Raw genomic sequence first — 14,373 nt, forward strand, 5'->3', positions numbered from 1 at the left:
TGGGGGGCGGGTGGGGGGGGGGTTTCAGTAGTGAAGTGATAAAACTCCAGAGATTTGAGACTTTTATGAAGCGTCCACAATACAAGGCGGTTTGTAAAAGCAAGCAATAAACAACAATAGAGGTCCGGCAAGAGCACCTTTTTATTGGCCCAGCCAAGACCCTCAAGGTGAAGACCACCCCCCACCGGGAGACCACATCCTGAATGGGCTTCCTCTACCCAGAGGGGGACAAATAGTCCATAATAATAGACTCACATCCTCTACAAACCATTCAACATCAAACAATGAGATCACAAGGGGAGATAATGGTGAAGGGCCCTTTCATCCTGACTGGCCAGTAATTCGGCCCTCCTGGACAGCCTGGGAGAGGTCCTCCCGGACAGCCTGGGAGAGGTCCTCCCGGACAGCCTGGGAGAGGTCCTCCTGGGTCTATCACAATGGGACGGAAACCATTAAACACAATTATTGTCACTTTATGGAAAATGGGCCAAAAATACAGACTTGCCAGCATGCTGCTGGGGCAGAATTGGCCCCTGTTGCCCCCTGGGAAGGGGCATAGTGGTGGATTTGCCTCTTTCAAACCCAAAATTGTTGGAGTCTGTGATCAGCTGGACTTGGCCTTGTGTCTTGTCGTCAGTTTGGGGGCATTTTGGTCACGTTCACTACATACACATACTCCTATATACCTGCTAAAAAAGTTGCGGGCCCACTGGGCCGGGGTGGGGGGGGTGTTTGAGGGTGAATCAATGCAAGAGTTTATGTAGATGGGCTTAATTTTCGGGTGTCGCACATGCGCCTGAAGCATGCGTCAAATGCAGGTCTGCAGATTCCTGTTCTCTGCGATGGCACAGTGAGGATAAGTGGCTCTGAGGCTGCACATGACCTGCGTCACATTTCTTCAGACGTAGCCATTTGCGATGCAGGCAAAGCAGGTGCAGCGCAGCCCTTTCTGCGGTGAACAGCGAATGGGCGAATGTTCACAGCGAATCTGCGTTCCAGAGTGGAAAAGCAGCTAAGAACCAGCCAATGAATAGTTTGTTTCTGTGTCAATGTGACTCTGTAGGAAAGCTGCCATTGCCGAGTAATCAGCAGTGAAAAATCCTCTGCTTTGATGCCTTACAGTCTCTGATTCTGTAGTAGAAAGCAGTGCAGAGTTGGGAGCTGTGGATGGGGCTCTGTGATAATAATGACACATTATGGTCCAGGTAACGTTGCATGCTGACAGACCCCCGCAGAAACATGTTCCCAGACTGGCAGATGGGAGATGTCTACTAGTCCTCCGTCATGCTGAGACCCGCCACTGATTAGCATGTGACAGAAACAACGCCTGAAGACCTCCAGATATGGTCAGATTGTACACAGATCAACATCTGATGTCCACGGCCAGCTTCAATGTCCCAGTCAGTGGCTCCGTCCACTTTATGTATGCCAACTGTCTGTGTCTTAGGGCGTGTTCATTACCGTGCATTGTGGTGCATTGCAACGCATGTACATTGGAGCTCCGTCGCCTTAGTGCGTTGGGGTGCCGTTTAAAATGAATACCATTCACAGTGAATGGCACCCCATGGTGAGTTGCAACGCATGTGCATTGGAGCTCCGTCGCCTTAGTGCGTTGGGGTGCCATTTAAATGTAATGCCATTCAGAATGAATGGCACCCCATGGTGAGTTGCAACGCATGTGCACTGGAGTTCTGTTGCCTTGGTATGTTGGGTTGCCATCAGGACCAGTTTTACTCTCTCTGCTGCCCCAGTGCCAGGTTCCTCAATGCTCCCCCTTGTATGCAGGCTGCATGCAAGTGATTTTGGTGACATCTCCGGGATCACGTGTACAAAACAAGTGGCGGCTTCCCCTGCTGTACATTCAGCTCGGCGTGCCCAAAGCCGGGCTAAATGTAGAAAACAACTACCCGCCCGGGTGCACGTCCCGAGCGTCGGGAGATAGGAATTCCACACCCCTGCTGCCCCTCTACTCCCTGCTGCCCCTCTACTCCCTGCTGCCCCAAGGCCGGGCCTCGTTTGGCCTGGCGGGAAATCCGGCCCTGGTTGCCATTCAAAATGAACGACACTACAATGGACTAACACACATAAGGTGCCTTATCATGCATTGAGGTATTGCATGTGTTATCACGGCAGTAAAGTGCGTTTTGGCTTTTAGGCCGGACTCACACCTTTGCCTTGGCGGTAAACTGCGCCTTTTAGAACACACATTACCGAAGTGTGCGGTGTGGTGCGTTGCGATGCCATTGGCTTTGAATGCATTTTGAATGGGACCCTAAAGGTGCCCATACACTGCTCGATTCTCGTACGAGAATCGCGGGAAATCCCGCGAATGCGATGGTTGTAAAGGGATTTACAACCATCGCAAGACTAAAGTCTTGCGATGGTTGTAGAGTGTATGGCCACGGTGGCCATACACTCTACAACCACCGCAAGACTTTAGTCTTGCGATGGTTGTAAAGGGATTTACAACCATCGCAAGACTAAAGTCTTGCGATGGTTGTAGAGTGTATGGCCACGGTGGCCATACACTCTACAACCACCGCAAGACTTTAGTCTTGCGATGGTTGTAAAGGGATTTACAACCATCGCAAGACTAAAGTCTTGCGATGGTTGTAGAGTGTATGGCCACGGTGGCCATACACTCTACAACCACCGCAAGACTTTAGTCTTGCGATGGTTGTAAAGGGATTAAAAAAACGTACGATCTGCCCATCTTGGACAGGCAGATTGTACTCTCGATCATCGCAAGCCCGCCCCCCTGAGGGGCGGGCTTCCGATAACACACCTCCCCAATGCACCAACACTGAACCTGCGCTTTAGCACATCCCTCTACGTAAATGTGAACCCTCTGTGCGCTGTGGTGCGTTGAAAGGTCTACAACTACACAGTGCTGTAAAATGAACACATTGGCAATTTCATAGAAATAACTATCATTTTAAAAAACCGATCGCTGGTAATAAATCGCCCATTTGGCGCGGTCCTGGGAGTATCCATTGGTATACTAATGGCTTCCTATGGAGTCAAATACACAGGTACACAAATTTGGAGCAATATGTGCTCACAATAGGGATCTATAGGGAGCCATTTGTTTCCAAATGGCGATTTTCAGTATCAGCAATAAATATCTTCTGTGTTGAAATGATCTCATGAAAGATTGCAGCACAGACAATCACATTTAATGGAGTAGAATGTTGGGGGCGGGGATGTCTGCGATGGTTGGGGGAGGCCTACAGACACCCCAACATCTGCAGATTGAATGGGACAATCATTCCTGGCTGTCTGGTCGGGAAAGCTCAGTATAGCTGTTCCCTGTGTGCGCAGGAGCTGGCAATCCACAGCCAGTTTCAGGGTCTCCCAGACAGATGGACAGATGACCTTCTTCCCAGACAGCAGAAAGTCACCAAATCTTTGTCTGATCTGCTTTCTGTTGACACAATCGCTGCACAGACAATAGGCTGAGAATGGCTGGAGGCATGTAGCAGCAGCAGAGGGGTTAATGTGCTTGTCGGGAAAGGGTTAAGTCCCCATTGTCTCCTCTCCTGCTCTCTCCACCCAGCCTGGTGAAACCTGCCCCCCTCCAATCACCATCCTACAAACTTCCTCCTCCTTCCCTGTCTCACTCCTCTATTTCATGACTATATGTTAAAGGCTCAGCAATAAGGGGGTCTCCCTCATTTCCAAGAGAGAGCGGAGCCGAGGTCTGGTCTGGGGTCCCTGCGAAGGCCTCCCCACCCCCCATCCCTTATTCCGGATAGAGACCCCTCCATCACTGGATCTGAGCCGCGTTAACCTCTGGATTGCCAGCAAGGCTCTTTTTTTTCTTCTTCTTCTTGGCATTATGTGGAGGGACTGAGCCCATCCTGCAGGAGTCTCAGATCTAGAGCAGAAATAGTTGTGGCCCCTGGATTTGGCCCCCAGCTGTCCTGACTCGGGAGGGATCCCTACAGCCACCATGGATGTCACTAGGAACTTAGTAACCCTTCTCATGCTGCTGTTCTCTGAGGTGGGTTTATTGTCCCTGACTTTGTCTGTAGGAAGTTGCAGACAAACATGTTACAATGTATACCATGAATGTTTCTTTGTGTCTGAGAACTGTTATCGTTCTTCTAGAACTGTCTCCAGTCCTTGTGTCTCTGACTTGGTGTCCCTGATGTCACTAAATCTCCTGGATTAGGAGAAGTGAGACTATCTTGTTATATTGTATCCAGTCCTTGTTACTTTGTATCCTTGCTGGTTCTAAATCTCCTGGATTATATGAAATGAGACTTACTTGTTACATTGTATACCGTCTGTCTCTGATCCCTGCTGCGCCTAGATTTCCTGAATTATATAAAGGGACTAACTTGTTATATTGTATGCAGTCCTTGTTACTTTGTGTCTCTGATGTCACTATATCTCCTGGATTATATAAAGTGAGATTACCTGGTTACATTGTATCTAGTCTGTCTCTGAGGTCACTTCTGGATTGGGAGACTGGGACTATCTTGTTATATTGTATCCAGTCCTTGATCCTTGGTGTCTCTGATGTCACTATATCTCCTGGATTATATAAAGTGAGATTACCTGGTTACATTGTATCCAGTCTGTTTCTGAGGTCACTTCTGGATTGTGAGAAGTCAGACTATCTTGTTATATTGTATCCAGTCCTTGTTAGTTTGTGTCCTTGCTGGTCCTAAATCCCCTGGATTATATGAAATGAGACTAACTTGTTACATTGTATCCAGTCGGATGTCACTAAATCTGGATTATGAGACTAACTCCTTATATTGTATCCAGTGGTTGATATTTGGTCTCTCTGATGTCCCTAAATCTCCAGGATTATACAAAATGTGATTCATTTGTTATATTGAATCCAGTCCTTGATACTTCGTGTCCCTGTTGGTCCTGAATCCTCCTGGATTATAGTAATGTGTTACATTGTATCCAGTTCTTGTTACTCTGTGTTTTTGGAAGTTACTTTTCTCCCGGATTATAGGAAGTAAACCCAATTTCCTCCATTGTATCTAATTCTTGATACATTTTGCCCCTTATGTCCCTCTATTTGGTTTCTAGGAAGTGAGACTTGCATGTTACATTGTATCCAGTCCATGATCTCCTGGCAGTTGTAGTTGTCTTGATTTCAGATGTCTGAGGAAGTCCTAGAAATGTTACATTTTTGTCCATTATCTGACTTGTCTTCTTCAGGAAGTTATTGAGTTGTTCTGTGTATCCTGTGTGATGTTCCAGGACTGCGAGGATCACAATTCTTCCATCTGACTTCCTAAGGAAATCATAATAATAATGTTTATTGTTTTGAGTCTTTATTGCATTTCATTCTGACTCTCCTGACACGTTACATTGTATCAGTTTATTGTTCCATTATATTGCAGGAATTGGTAATCATTGTCTCTTGTCTGGGGGAAGTTATAGAAATGTTACAACTTGTGAGTTCTTGCTGCATCCCAATCCAGCATTTTAGCGCTGACTCCGGTACGCCTCAAACTTTGGGATGACTACCAGTTCCAGCAAAGTGGGATACAATAGGGGTTGTAGTCCCACAACATCTGACCAACACCCACCCTGGGATCTGTGCATAGATAACAATTTGTTTAGTGTCATGAAACAAATACTCCAACTTCTCTCTCTAGACTGGGCATGTCAGCCTGCTGTCTGTGGCCTACATGGGGGCCCTCAAACGCAATACTTGTGGCCCTCAGTCATCTCAAGAATTTAAATTGCATGACGGGAAATCTCAAACATTTGGCAGTTCAGCCATTTTGGAACCTATTGCTTTTTCTCTAAGGAGAACATTACACAATCGGCTATTGAGAATGTAGCTCTTTGTGCACTTTAATCTCCTTCTGATTGGCTAATGATAACTTTTGTGTACGGCTCGGAATGTAGAACATCAGCGGCCCTTCCATCTGGAAGGGTTTCCTCTGACATGTTGGATATGGAGGCCGCAGCCAGTGACCCTGCAGCTGTTGTGGCACCACAAGTCCCAGCGTGCCAGCGGAGCATACGTTTCCTGGCAGCTGTGGAGGCGCAGTTTGGCCAAGCCTGCTTTAGGGACCGCCGCCTGGTTCACACTTGCGTATAAACGCTTTAACGCATGGCTGACCCCCGGGCCCTGCTCACACATGTGCGCTGACAGGCGAATTGCCCATTGAAATGAGATGATAAATGTATCTGTCAGGCAGTTTAAATGCATTTCAGCTCAACTACTGAACCATAAAATGTACTTCCAAATATGAATGTAAAAAATATAGGGTCACGTGACGTAAAGTTCAAACCGTCTCAAGGTGTAACTGTGTTTATAGTTTTGGATGTATTCAGAAAGGGTTTGAGCCCCGTGTCATATGGTCCCCCATTAAGAAAGTGATAGAGAAGTTCTACATGTTTATGGTTGTCACCAGAACAGGAATAGAGGGGAAGTCTTCCAATGGGGACACCTGTTTTAAGAAATGTTCTCTTCCTGTTGTGTCCCTGGCAGGGCAGCCATCAGGGGGGTACGGCCGATACTCATGTAAGGGGCCCGGGCAGCCTGGGGGGCTGACAGTGAAGGGCGAGGAGGCTTGGCCCTAGCAGCGCAGGGCCCCAGCATTGCCGCTCCAGCGGCTTTGAGACAAGCTAGGGCCCTATCAGCGACGCTGCTCGTCTGATGTAGGACTGGCCGGAAGTGACGTCACTTCTGGCCGGTCCGGCGGCAGACAAGGCCATGTGTGCAGGTAAGAGGAGCTAGGAAGGAAAGGAGGGAGGGGAGGGATGTAGCCTTGACCAGCCCACCTGAGACCCCTTCAGAGCTCTGCAGTGTCACTCTCAGGTGGGTCCTGCGTCCAGCACGTCACTGAGCCCTGCGTCCAGCACGTCACTAAGCCCTGCGTCCAGCACGTCACTAAGCCCTGCGTCCAGCACGTCACTAAGCCCTGCGTCCAGCATCTCCCTCATTTCCAAGAGAGAGCGGAGCCGAGGTCTGGTCTGGGGTCCCTGCGAAGGCCTCCCCACCCCCCATCCCTTATTCCGGATAGAGACCCCTCCATCACTGGATCTGAGCCGCGTTAACCTCTGGATTGCCAGCAAGGCTCTTTTTTTTCTTCTTCTTCTTGGCATTATGTGGAGGGACTGAGCCCATCCTGCAGGAGTCTCAGATCTAGAGCAGAAATAGTTGTGGCCCCTGGATTTGGCCCCCAGCTGTCCTGACTCGGGAGGGATCCCTACAGCCACCATGGATGTCACTAGGAACTTAGTAACCCTTCTCATGCTGCTGTTCTCTGAGGTGGGTTTATTGTCCCTGACTTTGTCTGTAGGAAGTTGCAGACAAACATGTTACAATGTATACCATGAATGTTTCTTTGTGTCTGAGAACTGTTATCGTTCTTCTAGAACTGTCTCCAGTCCTTGTGTCTCTGACTTGGTGTCCCTGATGTCACTAAATCTCCTGGATTAGGAGAAGTGAGACTATCTTGTTATATTGTATCCAGTCCTTGTTACTTTGTATCCTTGCTGGTTCTAAATCTCCTGGATTATATGAAATGAGACTTACTTGTTACATTGTATACCGTCTGTCTCTGATCCCTGCTGCGCCTAGATTTCCTGAATTATATAAAGGGACTAACTTGTTATATTGTATGCAGTCCTTGTTACTTTGTGTCTCTGATGTCACTATATCTCCTGGATTATATAAAGTGAGATTACCTGGTTACATTGTATCTAGTCTGTCTCTGAGGTCACTTCTGGATTGGGAGACTGGGACTATCTTGTTATATTGTATCCAGTCCTTGATCCTTGGTGTCTCTGATGTCACTATATCTCCTGGATTATATAAAGTGAGATTACCTGGTTACATTGTATCCAGTCTGTTTCTGAGGTCACTTCTGGATTGTGAGAAGTCAGACTATCTTGTTATATTGTATCCAGTCCTTGTTAGTTTGTGTCCTTGCTGGTCCTAAATCCCCTGGATTATATGAAATGAGACTAACTTGTTACATTGTATCCAGTCGGATGTCACTAAATCTGGATTATGAGACTAACTCCTTATATTGTATCCAGTGGTTGATATTTGGTCTCTCTGATGTCCCTAAATCTCCAGGATTATACAAAATGTGATTCATTTGTTATATTGAATCCAGTCCTTGATACTTCGTGTCCCTGTTGGTCCTGAATCCTCCTGGATTATAGTAATGTGTTACATTGTATCCAGTTCTTGTTACTCTGTGTTTTTGGAAGTTACTTTTCTCCCGGATTATAGGAAGTAAACCCAATTTCCTCCATTGTATCTAATTCTTGATACATTTTGCCCCTTATGTCCCTCTATTTGGTTTCTAGGAAGTGAGACTTGCATGTTACATTGTATCCAGTCCATGATCTCCTGGCAGTTGTAGTTGTCTTGATTTCAGATGTCTGAGGAAGTCCTAGAAATGTTACATTTTTGTCCATTATCTGACTTGTCTTCTTCAGGAAGTTATTGAGTTGTTCTGTGTATCCTGTGTGATGTTCCAGGACTGCGAGGATCACAATTCTTCCATCTGACTTCCTAAGGAAATCATAATAATAATGTTTATTGTTTTGAGTCTTTATTGCATTTCATTCTGACTCTCCTGACACGTTACATTGTATCAGTTTATTGTTCCATTATATTGCAGGAATTGGTAATCATTGTCTCTTGTCTGGGGGAAGTTATAGAAATGTTACAACTTGTGAGTTCTTGCTGCATCCCAATCCAGCATTTTAGCGCTGACTCCGGTACGCCTCAAACTTTGGGATGACTACCAGTTCCAGCAAAGTGGGATACAATAGGGGTTGTAGTCCCACAACATCTGACCAACACCCACCCTGGGATCTGTGCATAGATAACAATTTGTTTAGTGTCATGAAACAAATACTCCAACTTCTCTCTCTAGACTGGGCATGTCAGCCTGCTGTCTGTGGCCTACATGGGGGCCCTCAAACGCAATACTTGTGGCCCTCAGTCATCTCAAGAATTTAAATTGCATGACGGGAAATCTCAAACATTTGGCAGTTCAGCCATTTTGGAACCTATTGCTTTTTCTCTAAGGAGAACATTACACAATCGGCTATTGAGAATGTAGCTCTTTGTGCACTTTAATCTCCTTCTGATTGGCTAATGATAACTTTTGTGTACGGCTCGGAATGTAGAACATCAGCGGCCCTTCCATCTGGAAGGGTTTCCTCTGACATGTTGGATATGGAGGCCGCAGCCAGTGACCCTGCAGCTGTTGTGGCACCACAAGTCCCAGCGTGCCAGCGGAGCATACGTTTCCTGGCAGCTGTGGAGGCGCAGTTTGGCCAAGCCTGCTTTAGGGACCGCCGCCTGGTTCACACTTGCGTATAAACGCTTTAACGCATGGCTGACCCCCGGGCCCTGCTCACACATGTGCGCTGACAGGCGAATTGCCCATTGAAATGAGATGATAAATGTATCTGTCAGGCAGTTTAAATGCATTTCAGCTCAACTACTGAACCATAAAATGTACTTCCAAATATGAATGTAAAAAATATAGGGTCACGTGACGTAAAGTTCAAACCGTCTCAAGGTGTAACTGTGTTTATAGTTTTGGATGTATTCAGAAAGGGTTTGAGCCCCGTGTCATATGGTCCCCCATTAAGAAAGTGATAGAGAAGTTCTACATGTTTATGGTTGTCACCAGAACAGGAATAGAGGGGAAGTCTTCCAATGGGGACACCTGTTTTAAGAAATGTTCTCTTCCTGTTGTGTCCCTGGCAGGGCAGCCATCAGGGGGGTACGGCCGATACTCATGTAAGGGGCCCGGGCAGCCTGGGGGGCTGACAGTGAAGGGCGAGGAGGCTTGGCCCTAGCAGCGCAGGGCCCCAGCATTGCCGCTCCAGCGGCTTTGAGACAAGCTAGGGCCCTATCAGCGACGCTGCTCGTCTGATGTAGGACTGGCCGGAAGTGACGTCACTTCTGGCCGGTCCGGCGGCAGACAAGGCCATGTGTGCAGGTAAGAGGAGCTAGGAAGGAAAGGAGGGAGGGGAGGGATGTAGCCTTGACCAGCCCACCTGAGACCCCTTCAGAGCTCTGCAGTGTCACTCTCAGGTGGGTCCTGCGTCCAGCACGTCACTGAGCCCTGCGTCCAGCACGTCACTAAGCCCTGCGTCCAGCACGTCACTAAGCCCTGCGTCCAGCACGTCACTAAGCCCTGCGTCCAGCAGGGCGGGGGGGAGGGGCCCGGCCTAAAGCCATGTAAGGGGCCCCAAAATTTCTGATGGCTGTCCTGGTCCTTGGGGACAGGAAGTGCAGGGAAATCCCCATGAAGGGGACACAAGGTAAAAGCTGATTGAGGTTCTAACCTTTCCCGCTGTATCTGCAGTTACTTACCGCAACTGTAACTAAAAACGTTTCTCAGTTCATTGGGGTGTCTGGTTTGGGTGATCTCTGCCCCTTCTGTGTTCATTCATTTGCTGTATCTGTAAGAAATAAGTCAAGGCAACCGGACTTGCTGTATTTTTCTTGAAGACGTTTCGCTGGACATCCGACCAGCTTTCTCAGGAAAGCTGGTCAGATGTCCAGTGAAACGTCTTCAAGAAAAGTACAGCAAGTCCGGTTGCCTTGACTTATTTCTTACAGATATACCATGTGACCTGGATGAATGAGAACCTTCACAGACATTCATTTGCTGTGTTCAGCCATTTTGTATGACAAAGTGGAATAATCCTTGAAGTGTGAACACTCGGCGAACGGGGATATTGATAGTATATATATAATTATCACCAACACATGAACTAAAAGTATCTTATTTTTTGGAATAAAAGAGATTTTAAAGGGACATACATAAATTATCCTAAATAAACTCTGACATGGAGGATCCATCACAATCTGGAGATTACATGGCGTCCATTACACTTTCTCTGCATACGCTGATTCTCAGCCAACGCGTTTCTTGGAACAAAGTCCACTTTTTTGCGGCTGCGCATGCAGTACAGAAAGTAGAAACATTCTCATGTGATGGGTCATTAAAGGAGAACTATGAGGGGAGTGATTTCCACTCACCTCATAGTTCTAGCCGACCTGTAACAATGAGACTGTCACAGATCAACGTCGATGTCGGGATCCGCTCCGGCTGCGGCGTCTCAGTATACCGCGAGCTGTAGCTCCCTATATACTGAGCTTAGGGTGACGGGAGGACGCTAGTTTGTGTCCTCCCGTTACCCTAAGGAGAACTATGGGGAAAAGCCCTGACCCCATAGTTCTCCCTTAAGTAATAAATACTGACAAAACCATAAGGGGCTATAGAAATGGGGGGAGCTGTGTCCCCATGTATGGAGAAGATCTTCCGGGGGAGATGAGTCTGATTTTAGATGTCAGCCACCATCCACCAAGGAGAGGGACGCAGAGGGTATATAGACTGGAACGGGAGGAATTTATCAAAGAATCTGGAGCAGTTGTCCATGACAACCAATCAGCTTTTCTCTTCAGTTTGTTCAGTTAGGTTTTGAAAATGAAAGAGAGATGCTGATTGGTTGTCATGGAAAACAGCTCCCCCCCCCCCCCCCAAGGGTGTTAAAAAAAAAACCCGGAGCGGTTACCGGGTGACTGACTTTTTAGAGGAGGGTGACACCAAAATGACTCCCCTCCAATGGTGTCACCCGGGTGCAGGCCACACCACCCTTGTGACCCCACTGGTAGGAGGGGGAATGTTTATAAATAGTGGAAGTCTATATCGTGTCCTGAAAAATGCAGATCACTGCACCCTTCCACGCAGTGTTTGTTGACATGTTTATAATTCGGGGAAACATTAAAAAAAACTTCCATCCTCCTTTCTCTGTCCAATAAGTTTCCATTGTGAGTTTCCTGTACGATGGATTGTTACTTTGTATTATAATATCACTCATAGGAAACCATTTGTTCTTTTCTTTAAAGGCATAGTCCACCTTTCTGACTGTGTGCGATGTTACACCAACATTTAGGGTGCAACATGAAACATGGTCATATCCTCCAAACCCCCCCCCACCCCCCATCCTCAGGCCAGAGACAGTGAGTTCCGGCCCGACTCTGGCACTGCATCGCATTGCGACTGGCTCACTATGTTGTGGACCAGGAGGGGAAGTGTGGTCCATTGAAGTGAATGGCACCGTAGCCACGCCCTCCGGCAGCATAGGAACGCAAGGCACATCAATGACTGCAGTCCAGTCCGGTCAGAACAAAATAGGGCTTGCAGCATTTTGTTCGTACCAGACCGCAGGCATTGATGTGCCTTGCGTTCCCGTGCTGCCGTAGGGCGTGGCTACGGTGCCATTCACTTCAATGGACCCCACGCCCCCCCCCTCCTGCCCCACGACATAGCCAGAATCGGGCCGGAACGCACACTGTGCCTGGTGTGAATGAGGCCTTAAACTACCCCGCTCCCCCCTCCCCCCCATGTACCTGAATCGTGGGGTGCTTCTACATGGGGCGCCCTATTGATTTTTTTTTTAATACAGTGCGGCTGTGTATGACTCCACCTACACTGACGCGACAACCAATCACCCGGATCTGGGAACGTTATAAGTCCCACGTGCCACCATGACAGGGAGACTCCCAGATTGCACGTTGACGTCACCGCACGTCCTTTTATTACTTCCTCCAGCCTCATAAAGGTAGATCCGCTTCTACCTCCGTATGGACCCGGGGCCGGGATGTAAACAATGCTCTGCACCCATGACGCACCGATCTCGGTCGCAAAGCTCTGCAGACTTCAATGCAAACAAATAAAATTCATTTTTTTTAATTATTAATGTCGGGGCATTTATAAAATTTTTGCCAAAGGAGTACCGTATCCAGAGGCGCGCGCTTCCCCTACCGGCATTACATTATAACAAAGGATTTGATTCCCTATTCTGGCCGTACGGATCATCTTGTGGCTTCAATCTTTCTGGCTGCTGGGACCCAGAATGGCCGACGAGCTAAGATTTCCCCTCACTTCCTGTCCTGCTGACAATGTTTTACCAGACAGGAAGTGAGGGAGAATCTGTACCAGTAACACAGACAGAAATAGAAACCTGGTGCGTGTCGCCCCCCAACTCTACGAAGGAAAAGCATTTTTATTTCTGCCTGGGTTACTGTTGCAGATTTTCTCCCACTTCCTGTCTGGTGAAGCCTTTGTCAGCAGGACAGGAAGTGAGTGGGAGTCTCTTTAACAGATATCATTAAAAAAACCTCTGTTTATTGAGATTTGATTTGTTGTCAGAAGGACAGGAAGTGAAGGAAACATTGCTAGAACCATTGTCTCTTCAACAGGAAGTGAGGGGAAATCGGTCCCTCAGAGCCTCAGATGGCAGTAAAAATATAACAGGGGTTCTAATCCTTCCACAATCTATCCACAACTTTGGTTGGATGTAGACTTGCCTGCTTGTCTGAAGGCCGTCACATTCAGGCAGCATTCAGGAAGCTTCTATTTGAGCATTTTGCAGAACTCCTGGAGCTTCTAATCTGCCCACCGAAGCCTCCTGTGTACTTGTACAGCCGCAGCCAGCGCGGAGATCACTATGCGGCGCGGCCAGACTGGAGCTGAACTGGATTATGGGAGAGCCAAGAAAACTACTCGATGCCCTCCGAGTGCTGCCAGAGACCGTCCACCAGTCACACACCATCATTATACATATATATAGCTCCGACATATACCACAGCGCTGTACAGAGAACACCGAGCCAGTCACATCAGTCTCTGTACAGAGGAGCTTACACTCTAATGTCCCTCCCCCCCCGCAGTCACATCAGTCTCTGTACAGAGGAGCTTACACTCTAATGCCCCCCTCCCCCACAGTCACATCAGTCTCTGTACAGAGGAGCTTACACTCTAATGTCCCCTCCCCCACAGTCACATCAGTCTCTGTACAGGGGAGCTGACACTCTATCATGGAAGGCCTCCCTCTGCTGCGGGTAGTCATCATCCTCTGGGTCAGGATGGCAGACGAGGGGCGAGGGGGGGGAGGAGACTTGTGTAAACTTGTGCGGCTCGTTATTGCCGCCATGACGATGGTGAGGGGTGAACGGGCCGCCGCTGAGTGATGTCACTTTGGGGAATCTCTTTGATTGGTCGGCTCAGCCGGAATGAAAGGAGCCGACAGACTCAGCGGTGGAGATATGAAACCATCCTTAACCCTCTCCTCTCCGGGGCTCAGCGAGCCGGGATCGCTCTCTGCTCCGGACTCCGCCCTTCCTGAAGGCGAACAAAGATATAAATCCCGATGACTGAAACCCTCGCAGGAGCTTCTGCTCGTTAATGTCATTTTAGAATCTATTTTCGGTATTTTGCAAATTTGCAGCTTTTATAAAAAAAATAATCCCTGGCGATGCTGCCGCCTAGGTTCTAGTTCAGGCACTTCCTGTCATAGGGTGACAACACCTCCCCTCTCTCCTTTTCACTATAAGAGGGGG

The 14,373-nt window shown here is 48.0% G+C and overlaps 1 protein-coding gene across 2 annotated transcripts in view; it reads left to right on the forward strand.

The window, feature by feature from the left end:
* The first annotated feature begins 6,931 nt into the window (after positions 1–6,931).
* The window catches only part of LOC108799902 (tumor necrosis factor receptor superfamily member 16-like), a 32,375-nt gene continuing 24,933 nt past the window's right edge, over positions 6,932–14,373 (forward strand). For both annotated transcript variants that reach the window (XM_018571838.1, XM_018571840.1), the window contains exon 1: positions 6,932–7,255. In XM_018571838.1, the coding sequence (XP_018427340.1) occupies positions 7,205–7,255 (51 nt within the window). In that variant the 5' untranslated portion in view covers positions 6,932–7,204. The remainder of the gene's footprint in view (positions 7,256–14,373) is intronic.

The sequence above is a fragment of the Nanorana parkeri genome, unplaced genomic scaffold (genome assembly GCF_000935625.1).
Source record: "Nanorana parkeri isolate BGI_ZX_2015 unplaced genomic scaffold, ASM93562v1 scaffold1851, whole genome shotgun sequence".
NCBI classification, from domain to species: domain Eukaryota; kingdom Metazoa; phylum Chordata; class Amphibia; order Anura; family Dicroglossidae; genus Nanorana; species Nanorana parkeri.